This window comes from Rhincodon typus, chromosome 4, assembly GCF_021869965.1.
Source record: "Rhincodon typus isolate 14 chromosome 4, sRhiTyp1.1, whole genome shotgun sequence".
Taxonomy (NCBI): Eukaryota; Metazoa; Chordata; class Chondrichthyes; order Orectolobiformes; family Rhincodontidae; genus Rhincodon; species Rhincodon typus.
The window spans coordinates 106812386-106836126 of NC_063335.1; the positions used below are offsets into that span (position 1 = coordinate 106812386).

At 41.2% G+C, this 23741-nt stretch overlaps 1 protein-coding gene across 1 annotated transcript in view; it reads left to right on the forward strand.

Annotated features, from left to right (window-relative positions):
• Nucleotides 1-22156, forward strand: part of LOC125483003 (protein THEMIS3-like) — a 29937-nt gene extending 7781 nt beyond the window's left edge. The window contains exon 3 of the mRNA XM_048596253.1: nucleotides 20957-22156. Coding sequence (XP_048452210.1) covers nucleotides 20957-21459 — 503 coding nt within the window. The 3' untranslated portion in view covers nucleotides 21460-22156. The remainder of the gene's footprint in view (nucleotides 1-20956) is intronic.
• Nucleotides 22157-23741: the final 1585 nt, after the last annotated feature.

Consider the following 23741-nt stretch of genomic DNA (forward strand, 5'->3'; position numbering starts at 1 on the left):
AGTTCTGAGGAAGGATCACCAGACCCAAAACATTAACTCTGTTTTTTCCTTCACAGATGCTGCCAGACCTGCTGAGCTTTTCCAGCAATTTCTGTTTTGTTTCCTGCTTTACAGCATCTGCAGTTCTTTCGTTTTTTAAACACTATTGATTATTCTCTTCTGCTTTATTGTCAGTAACTAACTGTTTAATATTGCCATATTTGTACACAGTTCACTTTGATTGTAGAAAACTGACTTCCCCGAAGCAATTGTAAAATGTACAGTTGTCAACTTCATACCACAATGTTGAACTAGTCCAGTACAAATTGATTAGAACATAGAACATAGAACATAGAACAATATAGCACAGTACAGGCCCTTCGGCCCACGATGTTGTGCCGAACTTTTATCCTAATCCTAAGGTCTATCGAGTCTCCACCCCTACCTTATACTATCATTCATATGCCAATCTAATAGCCACTTAAATGCCCCTAATGAGGCTGACTCCACTACCCTCTCCAGCATTGCATTCCACGCCCCAACCACTCTCTGAGTAAAGAACCTACCTGTGATGTCTCCCCTATGTCTACCTCCACTCACTTTAAAAATATGCCCCCTCATAATAGCTACCTCCACCCAAGGAAAAAGTCTCTGGCTGTCCACTCTATCTATACTCTAGATGTGGCCGAACCAGGCTTTTGTGTAACTGGAGCATAACTTCACGGCTCTTGAACTCAATCCGTCTATTAATGAAAGCTAACACACCATATGCCTTCTTAACAACTCTATCCACCTGGATGGCGGCTTTCAGGGAACTGTGGACATGAACCCCAAGATCCCTCTGCTCCTCCACATGGCCAAGAATCTTTCCGTTAACCCTGTATTCTGCTTTCAAGTTTGTCCTTCCAAAATGAATCACCTCACACTTTTCAGGGTTAAACTCCATCTGCCACTTCTCAGCCCAGTTCTGCATCCTGTCAATGTCCCATTGTAACCTAGGACAGCCCTCCGCACTATCCACAACTTGACCCACCTTTGTATCGCCCGCGAACTCACTAATCCACCGTTCCACTCCTTCATCCAAATCATTTACAAAAATCACAAGTAGAAGAGGACCCAGAACAGATCCTTGTGGTGCACCACTCATAACTGAGCACCATGTTGAATATTTAAGATGAAGTGTGACAAGTCCGAGTTAATCCTATTTTAGTAGAATTCCTCTTCGGGGTCATGACATCTAATATTGCCTCCCTCACTCAACTAAATAAAAACAAAATCTGAACGCGGATATGATAGAAATATATAGTTGTAGAGTACTCCTTGTAGTAATATATCCTCATAACTGATTGTACCAGCGCATCATGCAAGAGAATACATGATGAGCAATAGGATCCTGGGAAGCACTGAGGATCAAAGATAGTGAAACGAGTAGATAGAGTAGTTAATAAGGCATGTGGAATACTTACCTTTATTAGCTGAGATGCAGAGTTTAAGAGTAGGGAGGTTATGCTGGAAGTTTATAAAACATTGGTTAAGCTACAGTTGGAGTATTATGTGCAGTTTGGAATCCACATTATAGGAGGGACGTGATAGCACTGGAGCAGGCGCAGAGGATATTTACCAGGATGTTGCCACGTTTAGAGAGTTTCAGTTATGAAGAGAGATTGAACAGATTGGGGTTTCTTTCCTTACAGCAGAGGAGACTGAAAGGGGACATGAGTGAGACATATAAAATTAGGAAGGGCATAGGTAGAGTAGACAGGAAGAAACCTTTCCCCTAGATGGAGGGATGAATGACCAGGGGCATAGATTTCAGGTAAAGTTTGGGAGGCTTAGAGAGGAAGTGAGGAAACTTTTCACCCAGAGAATGGTGGGAATCTGGAACTCACTACATGTAAAGTAGAAACAGAAACCCTCATAACATTTAAGCTGTATTTAGGAATACTTTTGATGCTGAGACATACAATGCTATGGGCCAAGTGCTGAAGAATGGCATTAGATTAGTTCAGTTGTTGTTTTTGATTAGTGTAGACTCAATGGGCCAAAGGATCTTTTTCTGTGCTGTAGACCTGTATATCTATACCTGTATGAGATCACAGCATGGTCAAATTTGAAAGGAAGTGGATTTTTCATTTATTGCTACCAAAGTGGACTTTAGATTCACCTTCACTCCTGATAAACACAAAATTTCTGCATTGAAGCCAATTGTCTAATCATTAACTTGATAAATCATATATCATTAGTAGGCAAGTGGTAACATTCAGAAATGCAAATCAGTTTCCGTAAATTGAAGGAACTATTTTCTCCCCTAATTTGCATACTGCTGGGTATAGCCTTTATTACATTGGTACAATCTCCAATACCCAGGAGACTGTGAACCACTTATAAAAATATGCAGCAAATGCCAACAGATCGATCATTTGGACAAAGAGACCATCACAATTGTATCCAACATAGTGTTCACAAAGTGTGGAGAGGGTTCATTTAGAATACATCAATTAAACTGAAGAAAAAAACCATCGACGGTTTTTCTGCCAAAGCAAAACAGGTGTCTGTTCAGTTATCAGGCCTCCCGTTGCTTCAAAATGTACGTAAATAATATCCTTTATGAGAAGAAAATGCCATTGTTTGCAACTGCAGGAAGTCGTGAGGACTGTCAAATGCTATGTGTTTGTTTATTTTTCCTCTGCAAAGGCTACACAGAACTGTTTTAATACCTGTGTTTGTACATTGAGACAACTTTTATGAATGAGGAATATATTTTTGCAATAAAAAAATTTCAGCCACATTTACTTCCTTGTTATCACTGTGAAGAAATAATAAGCTGCCACTGTACAGGATAGCTGAATCACCAGAAAACAATGAAGACTGGGGATACTACACCCCTCCCTCCTATATTTCCATAGCTCTGATGTTATTTACAGTACATTGACCACACCTGAGACCATTTAGCTCAGCAGCGAAGGGAATGCATTAGTCTCATTACCGAACTGTCAACAATGCTAACAGACGCCACTGCTTAAAGAAGTATGACGCTCTCAACAGGCTGGGTGGAATGCATTATGAGTCATCTTTAATGCAGTGACATCCACCAACTTTGATACCTGTCACAACACCTTTAGACATTTCTAATTTCTAGTTAAGTCATAGCAACAAACCTTATGTCTTCCACAATTTCGGTTTCTGACTTATAAACACAAGACCATAAGATATAGGAGCAGAATTTGGCCATTCAACGCATCAAGTCTGCTCCGCAATTTGTTCATGGCTGATATGCTTCTCAACCTCACTCTTCCGCATACTCCCTGCTTTGACATTAGTGCGTAGTTTTCCTGGAACCGGTAGAGGCAACATTTGATTATTAGGATAGTCCAGAAGTCATAATGCAGTGCAGCTCAGAAAGTTGCTGCCCCTACAGAATGACTTTTGAAGCTCCACATCGAAGCCTACAGCAGGGAAATGTTAAAACCTGACTCTGGGACCTACACTTCATCCAGAAAGTTTCATGATCAATTTATATTAATGTCTAGAGTGTCTTTCTCATTGTGCCATGAAGAAAGAATGTCAATGTCCTAGCGTTGGAAGGTGTAACAGCACCATGTCCATCTCTCATTCAGTCAGGTTTCCCGCTTGTTTGTATAACTATAATAAGTATGAACTGAACCTGAAACAGAAAATTTTATTAGCTGTACTTCAATTATTGTGAGGGATAAGTATTTTTTTCCAGCCCAGTAATTAAACTCCATATCAGATTTAACTTTGTTAAAGGTTAAATGTTAAAAGTTGATCACCAAGTTCTATTAAAATTAATAGATCTTTGGGATCAGGAAATTGGGTTTAGTGAGTCTCAGCATGATTTATCATAATCTTTACACTGCTGAATAAATAGGGACCAAAGGATTATTGTAATTGCATTAAAATTGGCATTTAGTGTGTTTTTTTTTCTGAAATTCCAGCCCTAACATGCCTGCTTGTTTTAAAATCTTATGCCCATTTCCATTTCAAAATTGTGCCTGTTTGTTGCATTTTAGTCATGAACTGAGTTAGAACTTGCGATTGATTAACTCAGTTAGCTAGATGCTGGCTTACAATGAGCAGTGATGCCAACGGCATCGGTTCAATTCCTGTATTGTTTGTGGTGATGGATGGAGGGGAGGGGAGAGGCAAATGAAAAAACAGAAGGAAGAGAGACAGACAGATGGTTTATTGAAACATCCTGGACACTCATTACAATGATACACATAATCATAATTCAGAACAGTTAGGGCATTGTACTGGAGTCTCCTAACACTAAAGGGCTCGTTTTTAGAAGAGTGAGGGGTTAACTAATTGAAGTGTGTGAGATCCTGAATGGTCTTAACAAGTTGTACATGGATAGGTAATTTTGTGAGTGAATTCAGAACTCGGGGATGTTGTTTCAAAATCAGGGTTCACCCTTTTAGGGCAGAGATGAGGGGAAACTATTTTTCTCTCAGAGGGTTGTGCGACTTTGGAGCTCTGTCTCACATGGTGAAGGCAGGATCACTGAATATCTTTAAGGTGAAGGTAGATAGATTCTTATTAGTCAGGGGAAAGTCAAATCTGGAACACAAACAGATCAGCCATGATCTTACTGAATAGTGGAGCAGGTTTGAGGGGCCGAATGGTCTACTTCTGCTCCTGATTGTTTGTGAGGATAAATCTCCTCGACACTATTGCAAGCAAGAAACTCATAAGAAAAATAATGTTGGAATTCAACAAAAAATATTTGGTTAACTTTCTGGGCAGACAGTGTGGTTGGAAATAAGCAATCATTTGATGAAAGCTTCAGCAATTTGCTCAAACAGTGCTGCATAGCCTTTTGGGCATCAGTTAATGCTTGTGTCTGTACAGCTACTTTCTGAGAACTCGTGGCAAAATATTTCCTGAAATGCTTAGGATAATACCAGAGATGTGAGGAGATAATTATGAAGATTGATTTGAAAATAAAAAACTATTGCTTGATTCACTGCAACTAGAAGACTTAAGAGGGAAGCTAAAATGTGTTCAAATTTATAAAAGATTTTTGAGTGCAAGTTACTAAACATTATTTCGACTGCTTAGTCAGTCAACTGGAAATTTGGGGCAGGATGTTTTTATACTGGTGTCAGGAATTGAAAGTCTGATCATTTTTCCTATACCACGTCCCCATCTCCTATCTAAACTCACATGCACATGCTAGTATAAGCCCCCAGGAGAGACAGGGTAGGGCTGCTGCTTCCTGAGACAGATCTTAGGCAGGAGCTGAAGTGTTAGAAACTGGCTCATTTGAAAGTCTGCTTCCAGGGATATTGCCACAATCTATTCATTACAGAAAGGTCCTTAGCTCCACACACTTCTCTCCCCGCTTCCCCATGCAACCTCCATACCCAATGCTTCCTCCACATGTATAGTACTTCAATCAAAGTCTGTTGTCTTTGTTTATTTATTTATGGTTTGATGTAATTGTGCTGAGTTTCTGTTTATTTTGTGTGTGAAGGGCCATGCACTTGTTTGCTGTTCCTGCCTCTGTAGCACACCCTTTTCCCAGCCTTCTAGAATTTCCTAGTTTTGTTCTATTCATGTTTTTTTACAATGCCATGTATATTAAAACTTCCTTCTGAGAGAGCGGAAGGGAAAACTGTGCCTCCAGTTGCTCATGAACTTCTAAAGCTGCGTATGCAGTAAACCCAACTACCATTCACTGCCCACTGCCATCTCCTAATTACACATCCCACGTCCCTGTGGTTTCTCCCTAAGTCTATCAGTTTTAAGAGAGCAAAATGCCACTTCTTCATTAGTTACTTCTTCTATTGCTTGGTTTTCTCTACAGCAGTTTGTATAATTCAAATTAAAACCACAGTTGGATTAAAATTGCTCATATGTACTGAGTCAGTGAAGTCTGAGACTGCACTGAAAGTGAGGTAACTTGCTCATCCTCACTTAGCTATTTCCTTTCACAGAATGTTCTTCACTTCAGCAGACAATAGGAAGCAGGTTCCAGCTATTAAATATTCACTGCACCTCAGTGCAGAAGAATCTTGAGTCCATTGTTCAGTCTCACACAACTCAGAATTAATACTGAGAATAGATGCTAGAGAAAATAAAATCCCATGTTTTATCTGTACAGCAGTTGTAAACTGGGGCACATGTCAATAGTTTTACCCTGGAACGAGCCATATTCCACACATTGGCAGTTCTGAGGTAAACATTGTGTTAAAATGTGAATGTGTCAGTGTTTGCTTTTTCGTTCAAGAAGGCTGATTCTGATTGGCAGGTTGCAGATAGTAAAGGGATATTTCTGAGCAGCAAGAGTAAAGCTACTGTAAGGTTTAAGAGAAATTGCAAAGTTGAGACTAATGTTTACATGGTGACAGATTAATCCATCTGTTAACTGTTAAATGACCTGATTTATTGCTGAGTTCACATATTAGAGTGTGGTTTAAATACGGTACTAAAATAAAATGCTATGTTCAAAGGCAAAGTAGAGTAATTTTGCCAATTTGTGGATAGATAAAGAGTCATTGTTAACCCCGGGGCTCAGATATGGTTGCTGGCTACGAGTATTAGGTGGATTTATGATAATTGTAGTTCTTCAAAAACATTAATTGCAGCAGTGAATCTTATTGGAATGTATTGATATGGGTATTCTCTACTGAATCTGTCAAAAAAAATTACAGAAAGAAAACAATTTGGCTCATTAAATTCACACCAACTCTCGCTTTTTCTATATAAACAGTAAGGATTTGTTTCCTTTTCTGATGAAGGGTCTAGGCCCGAAACGTCAGCCTCTCTGCTCCTATGATGCTGCTTGGCCTGCTGTGTTCATCCAGCCCTGCACCTTGTTGTCTAGGATTTGTTTAATCGCAGGTAGGGAAGACAAAACTTACAGTTGGCTGTCTAGTCTTTGGAACTTAGTTTCATTTTGAGTAGGAAAATCCCCAATTTTGGGAGTGCATCATCATTCCCATAACTTATCATTCCTGGTCTCATTTTAGTGAATCTTCAATGTACCTTTTGCACAGCTTTGGGGCCACACTTCCAAAACTTCACTGCCTGCCCCACCCCACCTTCAGCCACTGGTCAGAATTCACATGCAAAGGCTTTTAAAGAAATTTTAAAGAAGTGAAACAGGTTCAGAGGGCTTGTGAGGGCTTAATAATTAATTAATTAATTAATACATGAAGATTACTTTCCCATTAATTATGTTTCCATTAATTATGGATCTGCAAGACAAAAATCTTGAAATTCAGTCCAATAATCATGAATAGAATGATAACTAATTCTTTGCAAAAATAAAATCAGCTTCCTAATGCAATCTGCAATAGCTGGCCAACTTGTTAAGTTAAATCAATCTTCTGTGACTATGACTCTATGAATGAAATGTGACTGGTGAGAATAAACAGCTTAGTTGTCATCACCTTCAAGGTTAATGTTGTTTCCAAATTTTGCAAAGAGCTGGACTTTAAGTTCTAATAACACTCAGTGAATTGTCTCCACGTGGGTTGGCAAAGCATGGATCTCATCTTAGAGACTTTGGTTCACAGCTCCTACCATTCTGCACGCAACTGAACCACACCAGTGTTCATTATTCCACATTCTCAGTGGATACAAAGCCTTGTAGATTAAAATCCAAGCTCCTCAACAGGCTCTTCTTCCTGTTCCAACAGACCAACTCGTCAAGTGTCCCCCTTTAGAAGTCCCTTCGCTGAATCTCTGGAGTATTATTGCACTGACTTCCAGCAGCCTTTCTGCCAGAATTCTACCAAATTCCATTATCATCAAGCAGGGAACCTGCTCTCACCAGACTCTGCTTGGAGGTTAACAAGCAGTCTCTCTCTCTCTACTTGGCTCTGTTTTCAGTCTTCCACTCCAAGTCTCACTGGCTGTCCGAGGGTCTATGTCCAACAAAACCAGTTGCCCTCTTTTGATCAAGCTGCAAAAGCTCGTACTTGAGTTTTGATGTGCTTCAACCCGGGTCTCTGTCTTCATGATAACCAAATCACCTGAGCCTGTCTCTGGGTAAACTTCAGTATGACCAAGATCCCCAATTCCAGCAGATTATACTTTACCTGAAATCAAGAGCTAAATGCCTTGTCGAGTCTCACATCTGTAACAATCTTACTATAAAAATCACAAACATTTTGAACCTTCAATTGTCTGAGAAGCTGCCCAATGCTAATGGGGACAGTAGCACAATGGTAATGTCACTGGACTAGTAATCCAGAGATCCTGACTGGTGCTGCATTGAAAGGAGCTCAATCCCACTGCAGAAGTGGGAAGAAATTAAATTAAATGAATAAACCTGAAATGTATTGCCAGTCTCATTAATAATGGGACTAGCTGCGTAGCTCCTTTGGGAGCCAGTATAGACATGAGGGTCGAATGGCATCCTACTGTACTGTAAAATTCCATAATTCTATGATTCGACATTGAATGGTGCAGTAGTCTCAAAGGGCCAAATGGCCTCTTACAGCTATTCTCTAAAGTGAGGGGGCCAGGTCCACATTCACATATTGTGTTCGCTTTTTTCTCCGCCTAAATTCACTCACATCTTTAAAGTTTGATGTATCTGTATTTCAGATCTCATTACTTCTGCACTCTATTAACATGAAGGATCTATTAGAAATGAGGAACTTTATAGCATGTTGTTATGTCATGGTTTAAAAGAGACAATTAAGGAAATGTGGCTCAGTTTCATCAAGTTTGATAGTGATTTCCAACCACATATGAATGGGATAGAGGGCAACATTTCCTTCTGAAGTTATAAATCAGGCGCTGTAATTTGTTTGCTTTTCTTCATAATCATTTGAGAAGGCATTTTTACTGCTGCTGGTTTCATTCACATAAAGGGTCCTGCTTTCAACCCAGGCAATTAATTAGCAAATTTATTGAACAGCCCCCTGACAGCTATATCTTAAAATGAATCCGGTAAAAAAGAAGCAAAGATGACAACAATTCCACCCCTCGCCCCATTCCGCTGATCAGTAGTCTGGATTTATCCTGGCACTGCACCACCCAGAGTTAACATTGTTGTTTAACTCTCTGCCAAATGGTGTAGCAATTAAATAGTGGATCAAATGCAGTAAAATGCAGTTTAGGTGCAAAATTCTAATGAATTATTCTTTCCACTTTTACGTGACGTAAGGTTATTCTGGTATTCACTGGGCTAATAGCTGGCATTATTACTATTTCACAAGCATACATGAGACTTGCTGTTTTGAGAGAGAGAACCATTAGCAGTGTTTGCTCTACCTCCTGAAAAGACTTGTGTATGTTGAGGATTTAAATGGCACTCATCCATTTTGAAGGTTACACTCAGGGTACAGCTTCTCCAATATGAAAGGCCCTGCCAAGCGGAATAAGTAAAATATTGAGACATGCCTTTTAGAGAAAACCAGTTTTGGTCAAACATTTACTCAGCACCACACACAGTTTTGCTTCAATTTTTAAAATTTGCATTCTTCTAAATATCTCAATTGTGCTTGTTCATGAAACATAATTAAAAGTGGAACAATTCTGGTGTTAGCTGTGTTGATGAGTTCATGTTCATTCTTTTAAATCAGCTGAAAACCCATTAAGATTTATGTCAATTATATCGGAAAAAATAAATAACTTAGATTTATAGAGAGTATTTACCATCCCAGAAACCATACGAAACCTCACTTACTGAGCGAGCTTTTACGAATTGACTTTGTCAACACAGAGCTTTGTACGAACACAGGACAGTATTACAAAAAGGTTGAGGAGGCCAGAACAGTCTGCATGATTTGCACAAATGAAATAGAATTGCCAAACTGCACTTCCAGAGTGTGAAGTTCTGTGCAAGGAGTTTTAATTTGCTCACTGACATCCAGTTTGGGTTCTGCCAGGGCCACTCAGCTCCTGACCTCATTACAGCCTTGGTTCAAACATGGACAAAAGAGCTGAATTCCAGAGGTGAGGTGAGAGTGACAGCCCTTGATATCAAGGCTGTATTCAACCAGATGTGGCGTCAAGGAGCCCGAGGAAAAATGTTTTCAATGGGCATCAGGGAGCAAACTCTCCAGTGGTTGGAGTCATACGTAGGAAGATGGTCGTGGTTGTTGGAGGTCAATCATCTCATCTGTAGGACATCTCTACAGGAGTTTCTCAGGAACCATCTTTAGCTTCAGGAACAGCCTTGCGTACATCATAAGGACAGTGGTGGGGATGTTTGCTGATGATTTCACAATGTTCAGCACTGTTCACAACTCTTCAGATACTGAAGCAGACTATGTTCAAATGCAAGAAGATCTGGACAATATTCAGGCTTGGGCTGTGAAACAGCAAGTAACTTTCGTATCGCACAAGTGCCAGGTCATGACAGTCTCCAATAAGAGGCAATGTAACCACTGCCCCTTGACATTCAATGGTGTTACTATCACTGAATGTCCCACTATCAACATCCTTGGGGTTATCTGATCAGAAACTGAACTGATCTAGTTACATAAATATTGTGGTTACAAGAGCAGGTCAGAGACTAGGAATCCTGCAGAAAGTAACTCACCTCCTGACTCCCCAAAGCTTGTCCATCATCTACAAGGCTCAAATCAGAACTGTGATGGAATTCTCCCTACTTTTCTGGATGAATGCAGCTCCAATAAAACTCAAGACACTTTACCCCATACAGGACAAAGCAGCCCACTTGATTGGTACTACGTCACAAATATCCACTAAAGATTGTTAAACAGCAAATTCCAAATCACTTCCATTTAGAAGGACAAGGGCAGCAGATACATGGGAACACCACCGCTTACAAGTTCTCCTCCAAGCCATTCACCATCCTGACGTGGAAGTATATTGCTGTTCCTTCACTGTTGCTGGGTCAAAATCCTGGAATTCCCTCCCTAAAGGCATTGTGGGTCAACCCACAGCACTTGAAGCGCAGCAATAAGGCAGGACACCATCACCTTCTCAAGGGCAACTACAGACAGGCAATAAATGCTGACCAGCCAGCGATGCTCCCATACCACATATGATTATAAAATCGTATCTAATAACAATGATAGTATTAGCTGTGGCTCAGTCGGCAGTATTTTCATTCGAGTCAGAAGACTGTAGGTTCATGTACCAATTCTTGAGTACAAAATCTTGAGCACACCAATGCAATACTGAAGGAATACTGCACTGTTGAAGGTGCTATCTTTTCTCATGTTAAGTCAAACTGAGGACCTAATATTCTCCTAAGTGGATATAACAGATCCTCTGTAACACTTTATTGAAGAACACTTGGTCGAATACCAAATTTTAGGAATTCCCGAAGTTGTGAGGGGTACTATAGATCTCTGATGTAGATATGATGGAAGGAAAAGTGACAGTGGGCCATTCAGTGCAAATATCTCACTCCAGTTGGAGTTTATCTCCTGAGTCCTCATCATGCCTTGGTGTTGAGTCGCACTCTAACTAGGATTTCAACCATTGATGATGTTGGCATAGATGATCTTGCCATGATCTTAATTTGGTTTGTGGGGCCTTACTGTGCGGACATTGGTTGCTGCAATTCCTGTATGGGAATACTTACTGACTTCAGGAACAGAAGTACTTTTTTAAATTTAAAATGCAGTCACTGTGGCTTGTAATATATAAGGGACCGTAAAGCCCAACATTTTCCTTTCTCTCCTTAATCGCACTGTTAATAAGGATTGGTTAGACAGATGCAGTGCACATTTCTTGGACTCTCAATATCTGGTTTTGTACAATCTCCAGCCTGTAATCTTCTGCTGCCACCTACTGAAATTCTGCAACAATTTCACTGTTAACAAATAGTAAGAACGACAGATGCTGGAGTCAGAGATAACACAGTGTGGAGCTGGAGGAACCCAGCAGGCCAGGCAGCATTAGAGGAACAGGAAAGTTGATGTTTTGGGTCGGGACCCTTCTTCAGAAATGGGGAGGGGGAAAGGAGCTCAGAAATAAATAGAGAGAGTCAAGGAGGCAGGGGTGAGAGGGAGGGCTGGTCATGGGATGAGGCTATGTTTTAATTCACCAATTTTAAAATTTGCCCTCTCCCGGCTTCATCCCATGTCCAAGCCTCTTTCTCATCCCCACCTCCTTGGCCTGACACAACCTGTCCATCTTCTCTCCCACCTATCAGCCCTACCCATCCCAATGACCAATCCCCACCACTGGCTACCTGCACTCACCTATCACCATCTCACCTACCTTCCCCAGTCCCACTTTCTCTACTTATTTCCCAGCTCTATTTCCCCTTCCCATTCCTGAAGAAGGGTCCCAACCTGAAACGTCAGCTTTCCTGCTCCTCTGATGCTGCCTGGCCAGCTGTGTACCTCCAGCTCCACACTGTGTTGTCACTGTTAAAAAATACTTTAGATTGCCACAACACTTTTAACATGATCTATTAATACCAGATACACCTGACCATTGCTATATGAAACAGACGTTCCAAAGAAAATTACTTTGTTCACTGTATTGGTAGTTTAATTAAAAATAGGACCAACTAAAACAGAGCACAGCAACACAGCACATGGTGGCTCAGCGGTTAGCACTGCTGCTTGACAGCGCCAGGGACCCGGGTTTGATTTCAGCCTTGGGCGACTCTGTTTGGAGTTTGCACATGGAGCCTGGCTCCAATTAGGGAGTCCTGGCTGACAGATATAAATAGGACTGTAAGGGGTTCTGCTCACTCTAGAAGCCACCTCTGAGCTAGCTCGGTCAGTGTCATGCACTATCCACGTGTTAGAAAGGGGTGACTTGGTGACAGGATACCCACCTTCGTGGCGTTATTTCAGCTGAAACCATGGTTAGAGTGATAGGTTTTAGGGAATACCTCAAAAAGGAAAGAATGATGATGAGGCAAGAGAGATCTAAGATTGAACGCCAGAGCTTAGGGCCTCCGCAGCTGAAGGCACATTAATGGTGAAACAATTAAAATGAATGGTGCACAATAGATCAGAATTGGAAGAGTGTACAGCCATAGGGCTGATGGGGAAGGATGGGACGACAGTAAAATGAGGGACTAAAAAGCAAGGTTGAGAATTTTAAAATTGAACTATAGCTCAACTGGAAACTAATCTAGGTCAGTGAGCAGCTGGTTAATGGGTGAACTGGGGAATAGGATACAGGCAGCCAAGCTTTGGATAAGTTTGAGCTTTTATGGAAGGTAGAATCTGAATGGGCAGCCAGGACTATGTTGTAATGTTTAAGTACAGAAAGGCAACAAAGCTATATATCAGGATTTCAGCAACTGATGAGTTGAGGCAGGGTCAGAATTAGGAAATGAAAGTCATGTAGAAATCCTAGTGATGGCATAGATATGTGTTTGGAAACTTGTCTCAGTGTGAAATGCAATTTCAAGGAGGTGAATGATCTGCTTCAGCCTCAGACTCAGATTGGGGGGTTGGGGAGCAAAGGGGCCAATGGCCAAGTGGCCTTGTGGTATTATAATTAGATTATTAATCCAGAGACCCAGGTTGTGTTCTGGAGACCCAGGTTGGATTCCCGCCATAGTAGATCGTGGAATTGGAATTCAATAAGATCTAGAATTAAGCATTACATGATGACTGTGACACTATTATTAATTGTCAAGAGAAATTCATCTGGTTCACTAATGTGCTTTAGGGAAGGAAACTGTCATTCTTCCCCAGTCTTGTCTAACTTGTGACTCGATCCACAGACACTTAACTCAGTTAGGGATGGGCAACAAATGCTGTCTTGGCCAGTAATGTGAATTCATCCTGTGGATGAATTTAAAAAAGACACTTGTAGACAAGTTTCTGGTGGGGACCAAGAACAATGGCTTCAGATTTCTGTAAATATTGAATGAGCATTTAGAGATAGTAGACGGGATGGAAGAGGTGCTGGAAAATGTCATCAACCTACATATGGAACTTGACATTCTGTTTTCTGACAATGTTGCTTCAGCAATCATCAATTCAAGGAACTAGGCCTTACTTCCTTTTTTATTCTTGCTTTTCTTACTGTAAACTTGGGTCAGGGTCAATGGACTGAAGGGTCTGTTTCTGTGCTGCATGACTCTATGACTCTATATGGTTTGAGTCCAAAAAAACATAAAAACCGGAGCTAGTCAGCCAATCAGGTCACGTTGGTGAAGACAGAAAGGCAACATTAAGATATGTGTTTGACAACATCAGCCTGAATTTTCACCTTGTGCTTGGAAACATAGATCAGCCCCATTTCCAACTTACAAAGTCCAAGCCCATCTCAGAACCATCTTCTTGCTATATTATTGGCTCCGAGACACATGAGAAGGGATTGTGGTTTGTGAGCTGTAGGGCAAGGCAGGTGGAGCATGCGTGTAGAGGTGGGATAGTCCTGACAGTGGCCCTGATCTCCATATTATGCTTATTCTTCCTAAATCCTACTCTTACTACCTTCACTACCCCCATCAAAGCCCATCCTCCATCCACATTCCTCAAACTCCAAGGATCCTCCATACACTAAGACTCATGCCTCTCCCGATACCCCTTTTCAGTGCCATCATATCACCACGGACCCACAGTACCCTATCATATTCTCATGCCCACGATGTATCCTCCATAGTCACTCAGCCAATATCTGCTGTGCACAGACGTCCAGAGCCACATCTTTGACATGAGCATTTTAACATATGCATCTGACAATCCTTTAGTGCATTCAAACATATTTCATATTGATAAAAAAAACTCATATTCATAAAAGCCATTAAAAAATGTAAATCCACTCAACTGGTTAATCTGTTGTAAAAAAGAAACAAACACTCAATCATTTACCACATGAAGAACAAATAAACCTTTAGTAGCCTCTTGAAGCTGCAAACACAGCATCCTGCTGAGATAAGTGGTTCTGGAATTTTTTTAAAATTGGCCAAAGGTTCTATAATAACCCTAGCTATCACACAAACCCATGGAAATGTAAACAATGAAGTCCATTGATTACACTAAAACTGGAAAACACCTTACTTGTTTTTAGCTACACATTGGTGTCTTTTTCATTTTACAGTAGATTGCTGGTCAATACACTTTCCTACAATTTTGAAATATATTTTTCGATGGAAAAAGCACTCTCGCGCACTTTATATTTAAACAGTACTGCACATTGTAATGCTCAACAAATCATCTCAGAACAGAGCCTTTTAATTTATTATGTTCAAAATACATCTACATTACAATACAGCAGCAAAGAGTGATATTTCAAATCATCAAAACATTTAACACTGACCTGCTGAAATGGTTTACCACTTTAGCAGGCTTTCCCCAATACTCACAAACTCCCTAGTGAGTCATTTTTTTTTTGATGGCTTTCAAAGCTTACACACTGCACAGAATTGGTTGGGCTGAAGAGGAAATTCAAATTTCCTCATACTTGGGGCCTTGACCTCCAGTTTGAGGGGTCATGGCTCAAGCCCCTCCCAAATAACGAAAATAACACACAAAAGTAGTACAGGATCTGAAAGGCACTGCTAATTTGAAATTAGAACTCTGTTTCACACAATGCTAGATTTCCAAACCAACAGATATTGGGCCATTGAACTAATTTATGCCGCGTATGTTGTCATGGAAGAATGGTATGACTTGGTGAAGCTTGGGGGGTGGGTCAGCCAATTTTTCCCAGTATCCAATAAAAGCCCATCCAACTCATGGTGCGCAATGTATTTTGTGAAATGTACAAAAGCAAAGTAGAGTGCTGTCTGCTGTGTGGTGTTCACTGCACTGGTTTTGTGTCTGATATCATGGCCAGTGTGAATCTACTTGCTTTGAAGCCAAACTGTGCTGCTCAGAATCTCCTACTGGCTGGTCAAGTTTATTAAAATGTCTCTAGGAAAGGTATTTCCAGAGATGCTGAGGAGTGAGATGCCCTCGCAGCTGTTGCAATTCTCTCCACCAGATTTGTTCTTGCATAACATGACACCTCCTGTAAATCTGTGTCCTCTGGGTACTGTCCATGCTGCCAACAGACACATTTCCTCCTGATTTACCCATATTTAAACAATTGCCAAGATTTAATGGACGTCTATTAGATTTACCCTTTAACTCATTACTCTAAAGAAAACAACTCCTACTCCTCTCTTAGTACTATAGATGCTGGAAATCTGAAATAAAAACTTCGAGTCATATAAGACTTGAAACTATCACTCTGTTTCTCACGCCACAGATGCTGCGAGATCTGCTGAGTTTCTCCAGCACTTTTCGTTTTTAAGCCAAGTTTGCTCATCTCCTCACTAATCTGAAGTTAAAAATAAGGTGTCAACCTGGTAAAGCTACCAAACAGGACTTATGTGTGCCAAACAGCAGGAGCAGCAAGTAATAGAGAGCTAAGTGAACACCATACTTGGAAACATCACCACCAACAAGTTGCTCTCCAAGCCACTCATTATCCTGCCTTGGAAATATATTGCAGTTCCTTTACTCTCACGGGGTCAAAATCCTGATACTCCCTCGTTTAAGGCATGTGGCTCTGCCTACAGTACATAGACTGCAATGGTTCAAGAAGACATCTTCCCATCACCTTCTCGAAGGCGAATAAGGATGGGCAATAACAGTTTGCTTAACAACACACACATCCCATGAAAGGAAGAAAAAGTTTCTTATCCCCAATATCATCAATATTATGCTGAAGGGAACTTATAAAGTAAAAAGTTGACAGAACGTGACATGATTTCTTGGGTCAAACACAAAGCCAGTTTGATATGATCTGAACGCTGAGGTGATCCATTATATGATAGCTCACATAACATATACCACAAAGACCAGTTTCTTGATGAGACAGATGTCTTTAACTTTAATAACATCATTACTTACATTGGGATAATATCACAAGATTTTCACACCATGCAGGTTCTGTGCTTAATGTTGCGCATCACATACACATAACTGACTGACTAAACCCAATATACTGACTCCATTGCACATAGAGAATAGCTGATAGCATGGTGAGTAACTTTACACTGGAATATCCCAAATCACAATGCCTTGTAACTGCCTTCAAGATGTACCACCTGTCTGGTCTATGCAATGATACAACAACCCTCCTTTTCCCTTTAAAGAAGGGAACCTTTTTTCAATAACATGTACAAGAATGCATATAGTTACATTGATTCTACTCATTTAGGTAATGGTTGGGTGAATGTATGATATGGTAGACTTTAATAGAAGGCTGAAGAAATTTGCATGTCCACAATGATTCTTACCAATTTTCACAGATGCACCATAGAAAGCATCCTATCCAGATGCATCACAGCTTGGTATATTAATTCCTCTTCCTGAGACCACAAGAAATCATGTAAACCAGCCTCATCCATTGATTCTGTCTATAGTTCCCCTGGCTTGGGAAAGCAGCAAACAGAATCAAAGACGTCTACCAACCTGATTATCCTCTCTTCCACCTCTTCCATTGGGCAGAAGATACAGAAGTTTGAAAACATGTGTGACAGCTGGTTGATTGCTCATATATTGGATACTTCACGTATTTCTTCAGCGGATTTGACCAGTGTTCCTTCCTGTGTCATATAACCTAGATTGGACATAATGACGTAGTATTTTTTACACAAACACATGGGTTTGTACAAAAATCTTGCACTCTTATGCTTTGTCCTAGTTTGAGGTGGAATAGTGTTCTCTATGCTCATCAATCGTGCGCTTGTTCCATTTTCTCCTCTCATTCCAACAAGAGTTGTGCTGCATATGGTTGAGTATTAATAACTGCGAGGACCTATCTCCTAACCAGGACAGCTGCTGGTGAGACTAAACAATTGCCTAGAGGGGTAGCACACAGATTTGGCATACCTGTACCTATTTGAAAATCTTGGCCTGTCACTTTACCTTTGACTGTATTAGATTTTCTATACAGTGTATCATAGAATCCCTACAGTGTGGAAACAGAGGGCCTTTGGCCCAACAAGTCCACATTGACTCTTGGAGCATCCCACCCAGACCCATCCCCTATAACCCACCTAATCTACACATCCCTGAACACTAGGGGCAATTTAGCATGGCCAGTCCACCTAACCTGCACATCTTTGGATTGTGGGAGGAAACCAGAGCACCCGGAGGAAACCCAAGCAGACATGGGGAGAATGTGCAAACTCCACACAGACAGTCGCCCAAGGGTAGAATCGAACCCGGATCCCCGGTGCTGTGAGGCTGCAGTGCTAACCACTGAACCACTGAGCTACCCCTATGGTTCTATGAAACTGAGGTTACTGAGAATACTCCACTCTCTACACGACTTGGAAGGGTGCACAAGTGTATTGCGGACTGTTGCCGAGCAGAATTGGCTGAAAGACACCAAATAGGAAAAATATGGGAGTCAATGTGTCAATCGGTATCTTTGTTGCGAAAGGGAATGTAGTGAAGTAGTCAGTCAGTAGAATGTAATCATGTCCTTGTTCATGGAAAGTATCAGTTGCAATATTGCACTATGACTCAGACAGAATCTCGTGTGGGATGACAGGTTCTTTCTATTCTTGGGTTTGATGGAGTTGCCATGTTTCACATGACTTGTTTAATTGAACAATGTTCTTATTTAGTTCTGATGACAGGTCACTGGACTTGAAACAGTCACTTGGTCCTTCTCTCAGCCAGATCTGCTGGGTTTCTCCAGCACAGTCCGGTGTTTGGTCCTTATTTATGCATTAGAGAGGGAGCAGAATGGGTTTATGAGAATGATTTTGGGGATGAAGAATTTCAATTATGAAGACAGATTGGAGAAATTGGGATTTGTTTTCCTCGGAGAGGTGAGTAGAGCAAGAACATCCGATTTAAGTCTTCAAAATCATGAAAAGAAAGAATCTGCAGAGTTATGGGGATAAAGTAGGAGAAATGCACTGGATGAGATAACCATTTGGATGGGCCAAATGACCTGCTTCTGCATGGTAATGATCTGATGATTCTGAACAAATTGTAGATATATAGTTTTTCTGGTGAGGTGAACTTCTGTTAATTAATAGACATAATTAAGACAACAGCTAATGCTTTGGTGAATATATTAGGGAGGCAGCGTAGAAATGAATGGAGGTTGCACCTGTACAGACATCTTCACGTGGTCTTGATAGGACAAGGGCTGACTTCAGTACCAAAGTACTTGCCAACATACACTCTGCAGACCTACGTATAGAGAACAGCTTCTCAGAGATGGGACTATGGATTGCTAGCAACCAGTACACCCCAGCAAGAAACAGCACTTGCAGGTCAGGTAATGAAGAAGGTGGAGAAACTAAACTGTAGAACAGCTAACTTGACTTTTTAGAAATAACTGTAACTCAAGAACACATCAAAGGTTTGAAATTACAAAGTACACATTTGGTACGCCACAAGGCAAGTCAAAACTGCAGTAACTGTGTGCATAGTCCTGAATGCACATTGACCCAATGTCACACTCTGTGATCTTTCATGTGTACAGTCCCCTTCTTCAGGTAAGCTGTACATGGTAAATTTACTGACAAGCCTGATAGTACCTGCATGGTGCAGTGTGATCATGCCAAGAAAATTGAGTCTGTCTTCATACAACTGTACAGCAACCTTTATTAACTATGCACATTATCTACAGAAGTGGGGAGGGAGAACATTCTTAGAACCTTTCTCTTGTGCTCTACAGGAGTGAGAAAGTTCATTTGTTTCCACATTAGTCATTGAGCAGCATCGCTCTAACTAATCATTCTGCGTGCTGTGCTCTGTAGTCTAGACTGTCAGGACACTAGGTGTTCTTGCACAGTGGATCTCCTTCCACACACTTAACCCCTGGCTGAAGGGTTTTCAGACTCCCCTCCATCCATGAAGATGACTAAAACCAGCAAGTGGTTTGCTGCTTCTGGCTTCCCCCTCCATCCTCTCCAGTCCCCAGGGGTTTGTCTTCTGCTGCTGACAGGAAAATCTGACCAAGCAAGGTAAACCTCCAGGTAGCAAGATCATACTGAGGCAACTCTTCCTCACGCAGTTCAACACAAACCTTTATGTACTGCTTACACTTGAGCCATAAGCATTCTTAGAACCCTGTAGGCTCAGTCCAAGATCCAAGCGTGACCTCTTCCAGAGGCAGGCATTGCTGCTGATATATAATATTCACGAGCATAAAATGACTTGCCCACCATCTTAACATGGCTCCTGCTCCTCCCCTAATCTCGCAGTCTTCTGGGAAGGCCGTAGTTTCAGAAATGAGGCAGAGAGGATATCCTTGCACAAGAGGGACAGGGGTTGGGAGGAAGTGAAGTGCATGAACTCTGCTCAAACCCTGCATTATAAGAACACGTCTGGGCCTCTTAGCAACAATGATTCATCCTGTACCACCATTCGGGGCTACAATCCTGAATACTACAGCATTCAGAGTGTTTGTTGGGTGTTTATTTTAGTTTGTTATTTTGTACTTAAAACATGCTTTGTTCATTTACTGTGCTCACTTCTCTGTGGAAGTATGGGCCAGATCAGAGGTTTCCTTTGGGCCAGTAGATTCCTACAAGCCTTCATCTGCCAATGCCTTCTCTAGAGGCTTCCAGTACAAAGCAGTCTATCTGATGGACATCCTGTCTCCCACCTTAAACATAGTTGCAAGCTGGCACTGGTTGGTGTTAATCACAGGTTGCACTGCAGTAACTTGTTAATCCACCGTCATCACCACCTCCCAAACCCACAAGCCCCCCTCCAAGTCCCACAACACTCTGACTTGGAAAATAAACAGCCATCCCTTCGTTATCTCATCGACTCCTATCCCAAAGGCACAAAGGGAGCACTCTCTCCATGAACACTTGCAGAGATTCAAGCTGAAGGCTTATCAACTACTTTCCCCAGGACAGCTAGGGTTGGGCAGTAAAAGCTGGCCTTGTCAATGACACTGATGTATGACACAAGAGAGCAGGACTAGTCTTTTCGGTGTGAAACCTTATTTTTCGGTGTGACTTTTAAAACCATTATTTTCTTTGCACAAATGAAGTATTATCTCTTTCATGAAGCTTGTTAAAGTAAATTTAAACAACATTAGTTTACTTTAATGGTTTTGTTTTCCATTTCAGGGGAATTTCTGCTCATTCCAGATCCAGGTACCTATGAGACTGTGGGCAATCTTGTAAACTGTGTGAAGCTAGGGGCTAAGAGAGAAGAACAGCCACGATTCCAAAACAAGGTGAAAATTTCCTTGGCTGATGGCAACGTTCTTAGGAAAGGTGAAGAATTAGCATTACTTGGAATTGAAGAAGGAGTCCATGGGAAGATGCTGAAATGTCAGCTCATTCAGAGGAAAAAACATCCAGTTGTACATCTACCAATGAATTGCAGAGGGGTGTTCCAGGAATGTCACGATGACAATTACTACACACTTGATCAAATACTCACATGGAAGATTGCGGTGGGCCGCAGCCGTATTGTAAAGCCAGTGACAGGTGTCCCAGCACTCAAAGAACATTTCTCCATCTTTCCAAAAAATTTCAGCGGCCAGTTACTCCTTCAACCCAGTTATAGCGTCAAAGCGATCCTCTCAGGTAGGAGACTGTGCACCAACATTCTGTGCACAGTCTAAATATTCTGATCAATTTAAAACCTGAAATGGGTCTTATCAATCACACAAATAAAAAGAACTCCCAATTTGCCAAAAGTCATCATTTTAGTCTGATTGTACTTGATTGTTTCTGCAAATTAAGGCATGTGGTGAGAGTGACTCTAGGTGAACATAGAGCATTTATTTGCTGTCTTGCATGTCTGCAATGAATTTTCTTCAATACTATGTATGGTGTTGGTCATCTTGATTAAGGAATGATGCCAATGCTTTGGAGGTAGTTCACACAAGATTTGCAAGACTAATACAGCAAATGGGTGGGTTAACTTGTGAGGGCAGGTTGAACAGGTTAGGTTTATATCCAATGGAATTTAAAAGAGTAAACAATGACTTGATTGATATATATATAAAGATCCTGAGAGATCTTAACAGGGTAGGTTTGGAAAGGATGGTTCCTCTTACGGCAGAAGATAGAACTTTGGGTCACTGTTTAAAAATCAGTTTTCACTCTGTTAAAACAGAGAGTGAGGTGAATTAACTTTTTCTGTGGGTTTTTGGAACTCTCCTCTTGAAGAGGGGGGTGGAAGCAGGGTCTGTGAGTATTTTTAAGGCAGACATTGTTAGATTTTTCTCAAGCAAGTGGGTGAAAGGTTACCAGATGTGGGTGGGAATGTGGATTTGAGGTTACAATCAGATCAGCCATGATCTTACTGAATGGCAGGGCAGGCTCAAGGTGTTAAACATTACATCTAGTTTCTTCACCTACATCATGAATCTGAAGGTTTGAGTTCAAGTATTACCTGCCCCAGATCGCATTCCCGAACAGATTCATTCAGACAGAAGGTGGTGATGGAAGGTCGCTTTTCACACTGGGGCCCTGTGACCAGCGGTGTACCGCAGGAATAGGTGTTGGGTCCATTGTCTATTGTAATTTATATAAATGATTTGGAGGTGTATATAGGAGGTATGGATAGTAAACTTGCAGATGACACTAAAATTGGTGGTGTATTGGATGAAGGTTACCTCATAGTACAACGGGACATTGATCAGATGGGCCAAGCAGTGGCAGATGGAGTTTAATCTAGACAAATGTGAGGTGCTACATTTTGATAGGGCAAATCATGCAGGACTTATACACTTAATGGTGAGGTCCTGAGGTGTGTTGCCGAACAAAGTGACCTTGGAGTGCAAGTTCATAGTTCCTTGAACGTGGAGTCTCAGGTAGACAAGGTATGAAAAAGACGTTTGGTACACTTGCCTTTATTGGTCAGTTCAATTGGAATACTGCGTTCAATTGGAATACTGCGTTCAATTGGAATACTGCGTTCAATTCTGGTCTCCTTCCTATAGGAAAGATGTTGTTAAACTTGAAAGGATTCACAAAAGACTTACAAGGATATTGCCAAGGTTGGAGGGTTTGAGCTATAGGAAGAAGCTGAATAGGCTGGTGCTACTTTCTCTGGAAAATCAGAGGCTGAGGGGTGACCTTATAGAGATTTGTAAAATCTTGAGGGGCATGGATAGAGTGAAAAGTCAAGGTCTTTTCCCCAGGATAGGGGAGTCCAAAACTAGAGGGCATTGGTTTAAGGTGAGAGGGGAAAGATTTAAAAGGGACCTGAGAGTCAACTTTTTCACACAGAGGGTGGTGCATGTCAGGATTGAACTGCTAGAGGAAGTGTTGGAGGCTGGTACAATTACAACATTTAAAAGGCATCTGGATGGGTATATGAAAGGGAAGGGTTTAAATGGGTATGGGCCAAATGCTGGCAAATGGGACTAGATTAGTTTAGGCTATCTGGTCAGCATGGATGAGTTGGATAGAAGGGTCTTTCCATGCTGTACATCTCTATGACTCTTAAGATTAAGAAGACATCTGTTAGAAGTATTCCAAATCATGAGGGATCCGGACAGAGAGAATCCAGAACTAAAGGACATAAATTTGAGGTGAATGGCAAAATAAGCAACACAGTGACGTTTGGAAAACCTTTCTACACAGTATGTATATCTTCAGAGCAAAGTAGAGTTGGAATTGGTGTTAAGGGCGAAGTTGGGCTCTTTGCGACAACGGTTATGGAGAGAAAGCAAGAATATGGCATTGAGATCGAGAATCAGCCATGATCCTATTGAGTGGCAGCGCATGCTCAAGGGGCTGAATGGCCTCCTCCTGCTCAGTTTCTATATTTCTGTTACTTGGTCAAAAAACAGTAAAAACTGAGATGCTGTACTTCTGAAACAGTGCATTTCTACCTGGACAACAAGGTTCTCTATCCATGTCACCTAAACTTCTGCACTTGAATTTTACATGC